This window comes from Pristis pectinata, chromosome 2 (genome assembly GCF_009764475.1).
Source record: "Pristis pectinata isolate sPriPec2 chromosome 2, sPriPec2.1.pri, whole genome shotgun sequence".
NCBI lineage: Eukaryota > Metazoa > Chordata > Chondrichthyes > Rhinopristiformes > Pristidae > Pristis > Pristis pectinata.
In genome coordinates, this window is record NC_067406.1 from 109,680,598 (window position 1) to 109,697,747 (window position 17,150).

Below are 17,150 nucleotides of genomic sequence, written 5' to 3' on the forward strand. Positions count from 1 at the left end.
GCCATAACTTGGGTTAATGAAGACAGCAAATTACAAGGCGGAGACTATGAGAAGGAGCTCAGGGGAGGTTGAGATGGTGGAGCTGGGTGCAGGTTAGCTTGTTGACCTGAGTGGGGAATAATCCTGCTCCACCAGGCTCACAAGATGTGTTGTAAAGACACTAACCTCATGTATCCAGCCCTTCAGTCCCTTTTATTGACCTAAATGATTGACATGAAGACAATACAAAATTAAAGGCTCATTCTTTGTTTAAACATTTCAAATGATGGACCTGCCTCCTGACGTTAGTTTGGATGCCTACCCCCATCCTTTCATATCTTTTAAAACTGGTTGTGGTCAGACCAGAATTGGATTCAGTTCAACCACTTTTGAGGATTTAAATTACCCCCAAAGTGCACATATAGTTTCCGCCTCTGATTTGGACTCTAGTGGGGTCTCCTCAATCTTCTGCATTAGATGTTGTGTGGACATCAGGATAACTACAACCAGTGCCCATAGCCAACATTCTACACCTTAAAATTGAAACATTCAAAAATCTCAGGATATCTGTTTGACCATCTTTGAACTTCCAATATTCTCTAATTCTTCAAACGTTCATGACTCAAGCAGAGATCATGGTCAGAGTCATCTTAAAATCACTCTGTGCAGCCTTCAGTATAACTACATCAGCACCAAGGCAATATTTCATTCTATAAAATTGAAAATTTCAAAACTACGTTGTTTGATTACAAGTGCTTCTGAGATAGTCCTTAATCATGGCTTCCCTACTCTGTCATATTGACAGGACCTCTTATTTTATTTCCCACACTTTTGCTCTCACCCAGAGCAAGGAAAGGGTTTCCCCATGTCCTCATCTTCCATCCCATCAGCCTCCAGATTCAACTGATCATCCTCCCGTAACTTCCACCAGCTTCAGCAAAAAGAAACATCCCTTCCCCTCCCCTTTCAGCATTCCCTCTGTGATTCTCTGGTTCTCTTTACTATCTCCACCGATCACTCCCCTTCTCATTGCATTTTTCCACATAACTCAGGAAACAAAACACTTGGCCTTTTATCACTTCCCTCCCCACTATCCAGAGACACAAGCAGTCCATCTGGATTAAGTAGCAATTTTAGTGCATTGCCTTTGGTGCTCACAAAATGGTCTCTTCTACACTGAAGAAATCAAACAGAGATTCGGTGACCGCTTTGTAGAACACCACCATTCAATCTGCAAAAGTCACCTTAAACTTCCAGTCACCTTGTCACTTTAATTCTCCTTCCCAGTACCATCTGACTTCTCTGTCTTTAGCCTCTCATAAACGTTCCAACACAGCCCAAAGTAAACTTGAGGAACAGCATCATATCTTTCAACTTGGAACACTGTAGCCTTTGACACTCAACAATTTCAGGTAACTAACCTTTCCAATTTGTATCAAAACAGATCAATTCTGATATTCAGTCATCCAGCTGTAACTTTAACTTGGTTTCCTCTCTCCACAGTTGCTGCCTGATCGGCTGAGTATTTCTAGAATTCACTTTCATTTCAGATTTCCAGAAATTCCTGTGTTCTGTATATCCTAGTTCCAACATTGTTATTTTCTCATTCATTTTCCTTTACTTAAACTTTTCCATGCAGATCAGCGATGATTAACAAGCATTCACCACCCCCTCTCAGATGGCATCAACAACAACTGGATCATCTGGACAATCTAGATCTCCACCCAATCACCGACACTCCTTTGTTCTCTCCACCTCTCCCCCTCTATAATTTAAAACATGCCTGTTTTCTCACTTTGAGTTCGAATGGAGGAATTTAAGATAGAGGGATATGTGGGAGGAAGGGGTTAGATAGTCTTAGGTGTGGTTTGAAGGGCGGTACAACATGGTGGGCCAAAGGGCCTGTATTGTGCCGTATTGTTCTATGGAAATGTGAACAATCTGAAATGTTAATTCTGCTTCTCCCTCCACAGATGCTGCTTGATCTGCTGAATTTCTCCAGCCTTTTCTGCTTTTATTTCAAATATTCAGCACCTGCAGTTTTGTTCGCTTTCCAATCAACATTGACACATTTGGTGACGTGACTTGCATGCATTTTGTAATTTCTATGAAATTTTCAACCTGCCACTGGCTTGGGAACAGTATAAGTAGACAGAAAAAACTCAGTGCTGTCTACCTATGCTATTCAAAGAGCAGGTATCCACAAGTGTAATTGGAGCACTGGTGAAGATTTAAACATAATCACTCAATCTTAAAACCCACTTGTTACACGAAGAATGTTTGCAAGCATATGAGTTCATTTTAAATCTATACATCATAGGCTCCAATACAGATCAAGCAAAATTAGCTATCAAGTTTAAGTATCCAATACAATTAAATCAATCCTTAATCTTACCTCCATATCCTTGTTCTTCTCTTTGTTTCTGCCTGTTGAGCTTCTTCCATTACTAGAGGTTTCCCTTGCTGGGACGACTGAGATCTGCTGCAGTGGCATGTTACTGCTGAGGCTACTGATAGATACCAGGTTTGATGGATGCTTTATAACCCCAGCTAAATCATCTGCATCATTGTTCACATCTTATTTCTGTTAGGCTTCATTCTGTGAATAAATCAAATATACCTGGATATAACATACTTTTCTCCACACATCGAAGGCTGTACACTGATGTCCCATGATTATTTCTCTTCCAATATTTAACACACCAGACACGACATTCAACAAATCCTGATTCCCTGAATTCTAACCAAATGGAGCTGAATTTGGCTCAAGTCATAAATCGACCACTCAGCCATTGGAGTCCCATGGTGCATCTTATAAGCCAATTCGATTTCTACGGCTTCTACTAACTGCCATGGAAACAGAGGGAAACTAGGTCTCTCAGGCAGCTATTAGAATATACTTCCATTAATGGAAAAAAAACTCCTACATTCTCAGTGGCTGCTGCCGCTCAACTGATTCCCCCCCGAGTTTTCCAAGTGGTTGGAGATGTAGCAACATGCTGACTGGGTAAATAGGCAGAAGGCAGAAAGGCTTAGTGTCCCATTTTAGAAAAATCCCATCCTTCTGGAGAAGCACACACAGCCTGCTGACTAGTCCATGCATTTAATCTGCTTTAGGTCATTGTGATGGGAATGGCCTGACTGCGCTAAGATGTGGCACTGAATGAGCGTGAAGTAAAAAGGAATCAGAGATAAGCCCTTAAGTACTCATTACCTATGCATGGCCTACTGAACAAATGTTCACTTAATAAAAATTTAAGCTGCCCTTGATCATTTCTGCAATGCAGTGCCAACTGATGACTGATGCTTCAATTTCTAAAATAGGTTGTGCCATTATTAACTTCAACCCATTCCACAAACTGCGACATAATCTCTTTTTGCCACTTTATAAATGGCTCTTCCTCCACAGGATCGACCCTGTCAGTTTTTCCAGTCTCGAGAAGGAAGCACCCTGGTAGAGACATCTACAGCAACCTGCATTTACGTATTGCATTTAACATAGCAACATCATTGAAAGAAACACAATGTTCAAAAACATATGATATTGATCAACCTATTACAGGAGAAGAAAAAGAGCATGATCATAGGTAAGTTTTGAGTGCTGCATAAAAGGAAGAAAAAGAGGTAGATAGACTTTGGAAATGGATTAGGATCCTGGCAGCCGAAAGCATGACCGCCAACCATGAGAATGTACGAGAGGGCAGAACTGGAGAATACAGGAGATTGCAAAGCTGGAGGAGATTGCCACTACAGGGTTGGGTGAGACAATGGAGAAACATGAAAATACAGAGAAGAATTTTACAACTGACCTGTTGCTTTACAAAGAACCAGTTTCATAGGGTCACAGAACCATAGAGTCATACAGTACGGAAACTAACCCTTTGGCCCACCACATCCATGTCAATCATCAAACACTTACCTGCACTAATCCCATTTACCAGCACTTGGCTGGTAGTCTTCAAGGCCCTGGCAATTCATGTGCTCATCTAGGTGTCTGCCCACCTCCAATGAGAGTCATAAGCAAAGGGATAATGACTAAGCTTACTTGTACTTGTAAGGAAGAGTTTTGTATGACCACACATTAACAACAGGTAGAATGCCAGAGAGCAGGCAAAAGAGTATTGAAATAATCAAGTCTAGAGATGAAAAGAGCACAAGTGAATATGCAAACAACAAAGATATTGGGGCAGATCATCTACTTCCCCAAAGGTTATTGGGTGCTAAGCCAATAAAGTTTCTTCCAGGAAGATCACTGGTGTAGCTTTCTGCTGGACACCTGGCTCCCAGCACTTCGATCTGGCCCAGGGCTGCCTGTAAGAAGTTTGTACATTCTCCCTATGTCTGTGTGGTTTTCCTCCGGGTGTTCCGGTTTCCTCCCACATTCCAAAGATGTACAGGTTAGGAAGTTGTGGGCATGCTATGTTGGCACCAGAATCGTGGCAGCACTTGCAGGCTGCCCCCAGAACACTCTACGCAAAAGATGTATTTCACTGTGTTTCGATGTACATGTGACTAATAAAGATATCTTATCTTATAATGCAAATGGCCAACTGTACTAATAGCACTGACAGCCAGTGAGGCCAACACCCCCGAATCCCACCCCTGGCTCACTGTTGTTAAATGTTTGTGAATGGCTGACATCTGCAAAGATTCAAAATCACTTGGGACCGATTAAAAATGAAAAAATTAAAAATTTTTAAAGTGGTATTTAAACACACACACACACACACAGTAAATCACCAGCTCCTAAGAACAATTTTTTTTTTCCCGGACTGCTGAACTTTCCCATTCATTTTAGTGGAACCAGTGTATGTGCACAAGGTGTAACTTAGAGCATGTTGAGTAGGCAGGCCTTTCTGGCCTGAACACTGAAATCTGCAGAAGCTGCCACTGCACTACTAGGCTCTAATCCTCCTGTGTAGCCTGAGTATCCTGGGGCAGACACCCCGAGTGCAAGGCTGCGTTCAGCCTCTCAGGAATGGCCGTTATGGATTCATAATTCTGGGTGCATTTCAGTGGAAGATTTGTTCCATAAGGTCAGAATGTCAGTCAAGGATGAGGATCAGGCTCCGGTCCTCTAGTGGTAAGTTAATTGTCTCTTGTAAGTACAGGCCCTCCCCAGGTTACGAACACCTGACTTATAGACACCCGCACTTACGATCAGTCTCCCATAAATATTATTAAATTGAAACGAGAACCAGTCTTGAAATAAAACCTGCTTATGTGTAACCTCCCCATAGTGATCAGACACCATTGCCTCTAAAGAACACAGGCTGCCAGTTTCACCACGAGAGGCCACTTAAGAGTGTTGCTTTGGAAAATGACAAGCAATCACTTCTATTGATACTTGCACAATAATACCCTACTAAACAGTCTAACAGTCACTGACACCTCAAGCCTATCGAAACCAGCCATTGAACGTGATACATCCTGATTCTGTACCATTGTAATTAGGCAGGGGCAGGCAATGTTCAGGTTAGTTGTAATGAATGATGTTGATGCTTAACTCCTCATCGACACCATTCATTACAATTTGTGGAGGTATGGTTACTGTATGAAGTGACTTTGTTGTTTTTCCTGACATGGACAAAATCCATTGACAGATGTCGGCAAAGAAAAGAACCCAATCATAACCTGGGGATAACCATTAATCTGCTCTGATTGACTCTCTTTAATTGTTGTTATTTCCCATTGGACCTTCAATCACCCCATCAGCTGTGGGAAACTAATGTCAAATCTGATTCTTTGTCCTTGTTCTCTGTATCACCAACTTCATCCCCTCCAAGTTCTGAATTGCTATCAGCCCAAATCCTTCAATAACTCTGACAGTACATTGAAATCTAATAAAATAATAAGGAAATTATTCAAAGAAATAAGAGCAACAATAAACAATCCTCCTTCTACAGTTTCTCAAAGGAATAGTTCATTGTAAGAGTCTGCCTTCAAATTATTCAACTGAGAATATAGGTAATTTAATTATTTAATAAAAAATGGGTTTGGAAACCTGTGTGATAGCAAACATGATGATATTGATTGTAGGATTGTGGTGGCAGGGAAGGTCCCAGAACCACACAAAAAGACAATTTACTGGCCCACATAGATATCTATGAGTTCCTTCAAAATAAATATAAAGGAATTATACATTATAAAATATTATTATAGTTATAAAGGAACTCATAGATATCTATGTGGACCAGTAAATTAAGGGATGTCTTATGGATATTAAAATTGGAGAGAGCCAATCAGAAGAAAAACAATACTTCTTGGATCCTGAGCAACTCATGAGTGGGCACCCATTGAATCAATGCTTAACTGCTAATTGACAGCTTGGTGAGAAAAGATATTCCACAAAGTGCCCTCTAACCAATGAGCCCAAAGACACAGTACTGGGAATTTCCACCCTAGCCCTGCTCCTTCTTATACCTCATCTTGTCTAAGTTTCCATAATAGACATATCCAGGCATCAGGCTGAATTTCTACCTCTCTGGTGCAGTCCCCATTGAAGTTATGGCATAGATGTAGTGAAGGAGAATGAACTACTAGTTTCAACATCATCTCTATGGCATAAAGAAGTTAAAAGGTTAAGGAGCTAGGGGAGGGAGGAAGGAAACTTCTAGATAAAAACTTAGTTCCAGAAAACAACTGTTCTATCAGGCCAGGATCAACCATATTATCTGGAGCAGATTAAGATCCAAAATAGAAAGATGATCGACTTAAATTTAAAATAAAACTAATCAAACATAAAATATAGCAAAACAGAGCATTCAAATATAAAAATCACGATAAATTTGAAACAGCATACATATCGTGCAGAGAGAGAATGAATAAAAACAATAAATTAACAGGCAAATGATGCTAATCTCCTCAGCACACAAGGCATAACTGGATTAACTGTGCTTGCAAATAAAAATCAACATCATTTGTATCCGGCATTGAAATTAGTTTTGCAATTGCACGGGGAGGAGTAGTAGCTAGACAGTAAAGCTATTCAAGTCCTTTCAACATTAAAGCTCAGGTGTCATACAGAGCACTGAAAAAGAGGCTGTAAAATCTTCACACACCAGAATGTTTTAAAGATATTATACTGGCATTTATTTACTTACAGTAAAATTAACGCTGGCTCTCACCTGTCAGGATCCATCTGTAGGAATGTTTTATACTGTCATTTTCATTTTTCTAAAATATATACCTCCATGACCAATCAGTTAAAGCTTCAGTAAACATTGCTAATCCAAAATCTGCTTGATGCACTAAGTCACTCTCCACACTTAAAATGAGGCTTATTATATCTCAGTAGCCTTGATTTTAAACTACGACAGCAGAGTACTTGGTAACTAGCACAGGGAGTAGACAAGGTTAGGATGAATGAATAGCTTACACAGTGAGGACTGTAGACGTTTATGTTTCAAGACCATGCTCCTGCCCAATTTCAGTAAGAATCACTGCCTGGCTGGCAGGCAGGAGCAGTAATTCCGGCAGGAGTAAGCCAGGATTCAGGGACAGTAAAAATAGCCTCCTGCACAAGGTAAGCCCACTGAAGAACTCCAGGAGAAGATTTCCCATTGAGTGGGGAGTTAAGCAAGGGGGGGGGGGGGTGTCTTGGGCAGGGGACCTGTATTTTCACAATGGAACTCAAAAGGGAATTCCTGCTGTTCCAGCCTACAGAAATTGATAATTGGTCTCTTATGGCTTCCGTGCAATTTTAGCCTCTCTTATTCTGGGCAATGCCACCTCGCCGCTGACATTTAAATTCCTCCTTCTACTCCCAGTACCTACATAATTATTACTGAATGCAGCGACCCATTAAAATGATCTTGAAGTGTGTTTTATTACAGCAAAAAAACAGAGAGAGGGAGAAAGAGGAAGAGAGACAGACAGCAACAGAGACAGAGAGTTCTGGAGGAGACACAAACACACACATCTGGAACATAAGCCAGGTTTTGAAACAGAATGAAATATTTATATGCCAGAAAATATAACGAGTTTCAAACATGTAAAGACAATATCTTCCTGAATACATTTTCCACACTCTTCATGGTGCAATAAACAGTAAGGCAGTCTTTACTTTAGCCGTGGAATTAATAGTTGAAATTAAGCTGATTACCACTGTGGAATCCATGAATGCCACATGACTAAGGAATGTCTAAATTGCAGGGGATAAAACATAAAAGGGTAGAAGATGGCATGTTCCAGCCTACAGAAAGTTGACAAGATAGTTGACCTGCTTTCTCAATGATAAAATGAGAAATAACTTTACCTGATAGCTGTGGAATGGGGCTGTGCCAAATTCTCCCATTTTAGTTTCTGCTGCAAATTTTATTAGACATATAACAGGAGTTACAGACCTATGGCAGGAGTTAGATACAGTGAATATGTTCCCTATAATCCAGCACCTGTTAAAGGATCATATTTGAAAATACAGCAAAGCACCAGGCAGTTTTTTGTCAATCATACTCTTGATTCTGTAGCACCACAAATACTAGGAAATAAAAAAAACAATTTCTAAAAGAATTCCTTCCTGGGTAACAAGATGTAGCATGTTTTTCCAAGATTAGTGGCTACCAGGCACAGCTCAGGCCTTTCCTACTAGATTCATGCCTCCATCCTTCAACACCATTCCCACTCCCACCATCCCATGACCTCCACACTATTTTACCCTCCTTTATTCTGGCAACACCACCCCATTCCCCAGCACTTGACCAGTTCTCTCTACTTGCAGTGCTTACCTGATTATCACTGAATGCTGTGACCTGTAAGTATATCAATGCTCTTGAAATGTGTTTTATTACTGCACCAAAACATGGTTGAATATGGTATGCTATAGAATGGAGCCTGTTAGCTAAGCAGATTGTGCAACAGAGCACTGGTAATTCACAGCAGCTGCACATTGCCTGTGCTTTACAGCAGTTACAAGCCAATTTAGCTGAGAGGATTGGCTCAATAATTAAGCAATCTGTTGACTATACCTCCTTTATGCAATTGAGCAATGTCACCTGTCAAAATGTCACTCAAATCATGCGAGGTCAGCTGATGAGATTGAAGGATGGTCTTTTGTGCCATTCTGGCTGAATTGCCACTTTCAAAATGAGGATGGCATTTTGGTCATCAGCATGTCATTCAAGACAAATGCAACCTCTTATTTTCAATGCTCCCTTTCTAAGTCAATGTCACCCATGCAAAAATAGAAAGAGCATGTGCAGGACAGGGAAAGGACTCACCTTCCTAAACTACTCCCACAATTCCAGGTCAAAGAATACATTTAAACTGCTGGAAAAAAGCACCAAGAGATCTTGTATCAGCTTGGATTCATGATAATCTTTTGCTGCTACTTATTACTCTCTTCTCTCATTTACCTACTGGCAACAAAAACACTTACATAGAACAGCACAGCACAGGAACAGGCCCTTCGTCCCACGATGTCCGTGCCAACCATAATGTCAAATTAAACTAAGCCCATCTGCCAGCACATGATCTATATCCCTCCATTCCCTGCCTGTTCATGTGCCTGTCTAAATGCCTCTTAAACATTGTTATTGTAAAGTGGAATCCTTTATAATCCTTTGTAAATGTGTGTTGCTCCAGATTTCCAACATCTGCAATCTTTCTTGTGTCTCCTTTATAATGCCATTGGGACAGATCTCACTGGCTTATATTGGTGCCTCCCAATGGAATTATTCGTGTTTAGGGATTTAAATGGCTGTAAATCCGGCAGTCCCACCGATACACAGTCATATGTGAAAGTCCCAGAAGGCAGTGATAGATTCAGCGCACCAAATCTTTGGGCTCACTTTGGCACTGGGCTCCACATGAGGTTCCTCAGCACTTTGCCAGGGTATCACCTCCCATATCATGTGCCAGGCTAGATCTGCTGCACAATCTGACAGCCCAGTGATTTCAAGGGATTGTAGGCCTATGGAGTGGAATGCAAAGTTCCTTTCTTTAAAAGGAATATGTCATAAGTGATTTAGCTGCTGTTTGTTTATTAACTTATGTTTAAAAATGCATAATCATTCTTTATTTTTAAATCATTTACTTCAATTTTTATGCAGTCAATTTATGTTGAAGCCATTTAAAAAATCCATTATAAATCTTTATCAGCTTTTCCATTGCTTTAAGCCAATGAGGTCAGGTCTTTGTGTTGGACCAGGTGAGTATGGGCAAGCAGATACCTTGGGCTCTGAGTCTGGGCAGGAGATCTGGGTCAGCAAGATGTGGTTTACTTTCTCGATTAAGCGATATGATGGTCAAAAGGACTGTAACTACATACAGTGTGTTTGAATGGAGCTTGGACTAGGAATCTGTCATTGATCACTTCTGCTAAACGATTAACATTGCAGTGGCTTCTTCCAAGTTCAGTTCCGTTTCAGAAAAAGGGGAAAAATTGCAACTGTAGCTATCCTGATTTTACCGCAAACAACCAAGGATGAATATCTCTTATCACGTCTGTTTCTTTGCTTAGGTGATGGTGATGGATCGATGAAAATCAAAAAAAAGACTGAAATTTGAAATAAATCAGAAAATGTTGGAAATATTCATCATCTGTGGAAAGAGGAATGGAGTTACTGTTTCAGGTGGAAGGCCATTCAGCAGCACTATGAAAGAGAGGGTGATGGGTTTACGTTGCTCAAAAATGGAAGAACAGATGATACAGTGGATGGTGAGATGAATTCTGATGCAATTTTAAGCCATAACATATGAAAGAATGGTCAAAATCTGGGTGTAGGGTGGGGAGGTGAGCTGGGAAGGCACCAGTCCACTTCACCACTGGGAACACAGTGATGCGCATTCTCTAATGGATAAGCTTGTTACAGATAGTTTCAATCACACTAATATACCAAAAAAAGGCAGACTTTAATCTTTCTTCATCTTACAGACCAAGAAAGCTGCTCAATATCTTTGCTTCCCCACCTCTGAAAGATGGACAAGAAAGCAGAGGACCTGATTGGGCTAGCACTATATTTGATGACTTAAGAATCAGCTCCATGATTGGTTTTGATACCTGGCAACACTATGAGATAGCCAACACTGGAAAAATTATCTAAAAGCCCTTTCTGAGCACTTCTTAGAAAGAAATAGGATAAGTAAAAAGCAATAAAAATAGGTGCAAGGAAGACATTCATGCTGTTCATTTCTAGGGCTATTCGTCCCATACAGTCACATGTACTTTGCTAAACCAGCTTTGCTGAAACTGGCAATTGTCACAGGGCAGTGTACAAATGATCACGTCAATTCAGCTCAGGGACGCTCAGTGAAGGTCACCTCTCACTTAGTGGCTACTTAAGTGAAAAAGTATTATGTTCAAGTGAAGGGATAGAATTAAAAGTCTTTTAAAAGGAAATTTCATGCACAAATCTGAGACGTTAGATGCATTTTAATTCAAATGTATTAAGACTACATAAAATCTTCAAAGTATATAATAATAGATTTATACACTGATCAATGCACATAACTAGGCACCATTGCACATGTAAATAAAAGGAACTCCTCACACCATGAATCATGAATGTAAAAGCCAAGTCACCTGGTTCTAACCTAATGGGGGCTAATTTTGTCTCTGGCAGTGCCAGGAAATGGGCCTACAGCAATACAAAGTTATGAGGGTCAAAGCTGTCACAAGATCACAAGATCACAAGACAAGGGAGCAGAAGTAGGCCATTCGGCCCATTGAGCCTGCTCCAAAGAAAAGGGGAAAAAAACAAAAAGAAATGAGAAATGTGGGGGGGGGGGGGGTCAATGAGAAAAAAAAAACGATTCTAACCCCAATTTCCAGCCTTATCCACATATCCCTTGACACCTTGACTAATTAGATATCTATCTCCTCCTTAAACACCTCCAATGATCTAGCCTCCACTGCTGTACGTGGCAAGGAATTCCATAAATTCACTACCCTCTGACTAAAGAAATTTCTCCTCATCTCTGTTTTAAACCTATACCCCCAATCCTAAGATTGTGCCCTCTGGTCCTGGACTCACCCACCAAGGGAAACAGCTTGGCCACATCTACTCTGTCCAGTCCTTTCAACATTTTAAATGTTTCAATGAGGTCCCCTCTCATTCTTCTGTACTCCAGTGAGTACAGTCCAAGAGCCGACAAACGCTCATCATATGTAAGCCCTTTCATTCCGGGAATCATCCTCGTAAATCTCCTCTGAACCCTCTCCAACATCAGCAAGCTGTCTCAAGATAGGGCATTGGTTCAGAAACTGGAGTAAGAGGTTTAAAGGGGAGCTATGAGGGTGGTTGAAATCTGGACCACACTGCTCGAGCGAGTGGTGGAGGCAGGCACTCTCATGGCATTTAAGAAGTATAGAACATAGAACAGCACAGCACAGGACAGGCCCTTTGGCCCACAATGTTTTGCCAAACTAATTAAACCAATGACTCCTAATGAATCTAATCCCTCTTCCCCACACATTGACCATATCCCTCCCTTCACTGCATATTTATGTGCCTATCTAAGAGTCTCTCAAACACTCCCATGCTATTTGCCTCCCTCACCACCCCTGGCAGTGCATTTCCTGGCCCTCAACACTCTCTGTGTAAAAAACTTGCCTCACACATCTCCTTTGTACTTTCCCCCTCTCACCATGCCCTTTAGTACTAGACATTTCAATCCTGGGAAAAAGATACTGGCTGCCTACTCTATCTATGCCTCACATAATTTTATGAACTTCTAGCAAATCTTCCTTCAGCCTCTGCTGCTCTAGAGAAAACAGCCAAAGCTTGTCCAACCTCTTCTCACAACACATCTCCTCCAAACCAGGCAGCATCCTTGTAAACTCCTCTGCACCATCTCCAAAGCCTCCATATCCTTCCTGTAATGAGGTGACCAGAATTGAACACAATACTCTAAATGTGGCCTAATCAGAGTTTTATAAAGCTGTAACATAACTTCCTGGCTCTTGAACTCAGTGCCTCAACTAATGAAGGCAAGCATGCCATATGCCTTCTTTACCACCCTATCAATCCGTGCAGCCACTTTTAGCGAGCCATGTACCTGGACCCCAAGCTCCCTCTGTTCATCAATGCCATTAACTGTGGACCATCCCTTTATGTTGGATCTCCCAAAGTGCAGCACCTCACACTTTCCCAGATTAAACTCCATTTGCCACTTCTCCACCCATATCTTCAACTGATCTATATCCCGTTGTATCCCTTGGCAATCTTCTATGCAATCCACAACGCCACCAATGGTTGTGTTGTCTGCAAACTTACTCAACCACCCTACCACATTTTCATCCCAATTATATATATATATATATATATATATATATATATATATGACAAACAACAGAGGTCCCAGTACAGATCCCTGCAGAATACCACCAGTCACAGACCTCCATCCAGAATAAAGCCCATCCACCACTAGCCTCTGTCTTCTATGGGCAAACCAATTTTGGATCCAATCAGCCAAGTCACCATGGATACCATGCATCCGAATTTTCTGGATGAGCCTACCATGCAGGATCTTGTCAAATGCCTTATTAAAATCCATGTCTATAACATCCACTATTCTATCTTCATCAATCATCTTTGTCGCCTCCTATAAAGACTCAGTCAGATGACCTGCCCTGCACAGAGCCGTGCTGACTGTCCCTAATTAGAATATGCTTCTCTAAATGCTCATAAGTACAACACCTAAGAATCCTCTCCATTAGTTTCCCTACCACCGATGTGAGGCTCACTGCTCTATAATTTCCAGGATTATCCCTAATTCCCTTCTTGAACAAAGGAACAATGTTATCTACGTGCCAGTCCTCCAGCACCACACTTGTGGTGAGTGAAGGAACAAAGATGTTGGTCAAGGCCCCAGTAATCTCATCTCTCGCCTCTCTCAATTACCTGGGGTATATCCCATCAGGCCCTGGGGACATCTATCTTAATGTTTATCAAGAGACCTATCACTACCTCCTTCCTAATCTCGAAATGCCCCAGCATCTTAGCCTGTTCCACTCTGATCTCACTATCCTCTATATCCTTCTCCTCGTAAATACTGACACAAAGTACTAATTTAGGATCTCGCCCACATCCTCTGCCTCTAAGCACAAGCTCCCTCCTTTATCCCTGAGTTATCCTCTTGCTCTCGATATATGTGTAGAATGCCTTGGGATTCTCTTTAATCCTTTTCATGACCCATCCGAGCTCTCCCAAGTTCCTTCTTGAGTTCCCTTCTGGTTCCTTTATAGTCCTCAAGTGCCCAGCTTTATTCCAGCTTCCTGGGCCTTACATATGCTTTCTTCTTCTTCTTGACTAAATTAACTACCTCTCTCGTCATCCAAGGGTTTCCACGCCTTGCTATCCTTGTCCTTCCCTCTTACTGGAACAAACCAGTCCTGAACTCTGTGCAGCTGGTCTTTAAACAACCTGCACGTCAGATGTGGATTTGCCCAAGAACAACCCTTTCTAGTTAACTCTCTCTAGCTCCTGTCTGATGCCCTCATAATTTGCCCTCCCCCAATTTAATGCTTTCCTGCGAGGTCCACTCTTATCCTTATTCATAGCTATTTTAAAGCTTAAGGAGCTGTGATTACTGTTTCCCAAGTGTTCACTCACTAAAATGCCAGTCACCTGGCCAGGCTCATTCCCCAGTACAAGATCCAGTATTGCCTCCCCTCTAGTTGGACCATCTGTATACTGCTTCAAGAAACCCTCTTGAACACACCTAACAAATTCTGCCGCATCTAAGCCTTTTTGCATGAAGGAGATCCCAGTCTATGTTGGGGAAGTTGAAGTCACCCACAATGATAACCCTGTAGTTTTTGCTCCTTTCCATAATCTGTCTGCATATCTGCTCCTCAGCGTCCCTACCCATAGAGACTCAGTCGTTGAGTCCTCCATTTCTTCCCCTCTGAGTGCAGCTGTGATATTGTCCCTGATGAGTAATGCAAACCCCCCACCCCCTTTTACCTCCTTCCCTGTCTCTTCTAAAACATCAAAACTATGGAACATGAAGCAGCCAGTCCTGTCCCTCTCTCAACCAGGTCCCTGTAACTGCCACAACATCACAGTTCCAAGTACTGATCCATGCTCTAAGTTCATCGCCTTTACTCTTAATACTACTTCCATTGAAATAAACACATCTCAATCCATCTGTCCTATTGTTTATATCCCCTAGCTCCTGCCTATCCTTCCTTACAGTATTGCTGCTCACAACATCTAACTTAGCTTCACTCTGTGACCTAGGGCTCTGGTTCCCATCCCCTGCCAATTTAGTTTAAACCCTCCCAGGTAGCAGCAGCGAACCTCCCTGCCAGGATATTGGTTCCCCTCCTGTTAAAGTGTAATCCGTTCCTCTTGTACAGGTCACCCCTGCCCCAGAAGAAGTCCCAATGATCCAGAAACCTGAAACCCTGCTCCCCGCACCAGTTCCTCAGCCACACATTCATCTGCTCTAACTTTCTGTTCCTACCCTCACTAGCATGTGGCACTGGGAGTAGTCCAGAGATTACTACCCTTGAGGTCCTGCTCTTTAATTTCTTTCCTAACTCTCGATATTCACTGCACAGGACCTCATCCCTCTTTCTACCTACATCATTGGTACCAACATGCACCACGGCCTCTGACTGCACACCCTCCCACTTGAGAATGATCTGTAACCACTCCAAGACATCCCTGACCCTGGCACCTATTTGGACAAGCACTTGAATCACCAACATATAGAAGACTGTGGAGCAAGTGCTGGTAAATGGGATCAGAACTAATAGGTGTTTGATGGGTGGCAAGGACATGGTGAGCTGTTGGACCTGTTGCTGTTCTGTATGATTACATGACTCTATCACAATTGGCGGTCCATTTTACACTGTGTCCCGTTTTCTCTTCCAGTGGGAAAGATAAAAGATATTTATTTATTAGTCACATGTACATTGAAACACACAGTGAAATGTGTCTTTTTGCATTGCTAAGAATGTGCTGGGGACAGCCTGCAAGTGTCGCCACTCTTCCGGCGCCAACATAGCATGCCCACAGCTCCTAACCCGTACGTCTTTGGAATGCGGAAGGAAACTGGAGCACCGGGAGGAAACCCACGCAGACACAGGGAGGATGTACAAACTCCTTACAGACAGCGGCTGGAATTGAACCCAGGTCGCTGGCACTGTAATAGTGTTATGCTATTTCACCTGAAAACTAATTTTCTCTCTCTGTCTGGCCTGATGTTGTGTATGGCATAAACGTAGCTGCTAACTAGAACCCAGAGTATGCAGCTGGCCAATTTCACTCTCATTTTCTTGGAAAATGCCATACTACATCTAAAGAACTGATGTCGTCGTTAGTGCTCTCTTAATGCAGTGCAATTAAAATGCTGATTTTATTGTTAAATATACTTAAAATACATAATGTATGGTTATAATGAAGAATAATGAGCTGAGAATTCTATGACTCATAACACATTCATATTCATACCAAGAAAATAATTATACATCTTTGAGCAGTTGTCAATGTAAGACATTTCAAGCTATTAAATTTTACTTTCAATTTGATTTAACTTTTTTTTATTCAACAGCAGTGGATTACATTGGGCTGGTTTATTCTGCACTGAATTAACACAATTTTCCATTAACTCAAGAGTCCCCCAGGGCTCTGTCATCTCGCCTTCTGTACCTTTTCATTTCAATTGATGGCTCAGGCTTGAATCTCTGTAGATGTCAACCATTTGACTTTTGGTTGGTTCTGTTACAAAGTAGCCAATGAAGCTCTAGAAAGAGGAAGGGGTATCTTGCCAGTCACAAGCAGATTAGATCCCACCAGTTAGAATTTATGGTCTATACAAGCCAACAGGTGCAAGAGCACATCTTCCTGCCTTGAAAACTTATATTAGGATTTGCAAGGTTGGTATTCTAGGTCATATAGTTGCTATGGACACTGGAATCAACAAACTAGAGGTTTTAGGATTATTGTGCATTAACCTTGGTGATGCACATATCTCTGAGTCAGGAGGCTGTAGACGTGAGGCCCACTCTAGAAGCTGGAGTGACACTTCAGTGCAGTATTAAAGGAGTGAAATGTATTTTGAAACTTTAAACTCCTTTTGCCCTCTCGAGTTGACATAAAGCTTTCATGGGGTAACTTGAAGAAGAACAGAAAAGTTCTATTCTAGTCCCCTGCCTATTGTTCTTCTCTTTCCTATTTCAGAAACACTGACAATTTTAATTCTCTAACACCTAATTATGTGAA

At 41.6% G+C, this 17,150-nt stretch overlaps 1 protein-coding gene across 4 annotated transcripts in view; it reads right to left on the minus strand.

Moving 5' to 3' along the window:
• marchf1 (membrane-associated ring finger (C3HC4) 1) overlaps positions 1-17,150 on the minus strand; it is a 398,492-nt gene that overhangs the window by 218,612 nt on the left and 162,730 nt on the right. For all 4 annotated transcript variants that reach the window (XM_052041674.1, XM_052041683.1, XM_052041691.1 and 1 more), the window contains one exon: positions 2,375-2,578. In XM_052041674.1, coding sequence (XP_051897634.1) covers positions 2,375-2,473 — 99 coding nt within the window. In that variant the 5' untranslated portion in view covers positions 2,474-2,578. The remainder of the gene's footprint in view (positions 1-2,374; positions 2,579-17,150) is intronic.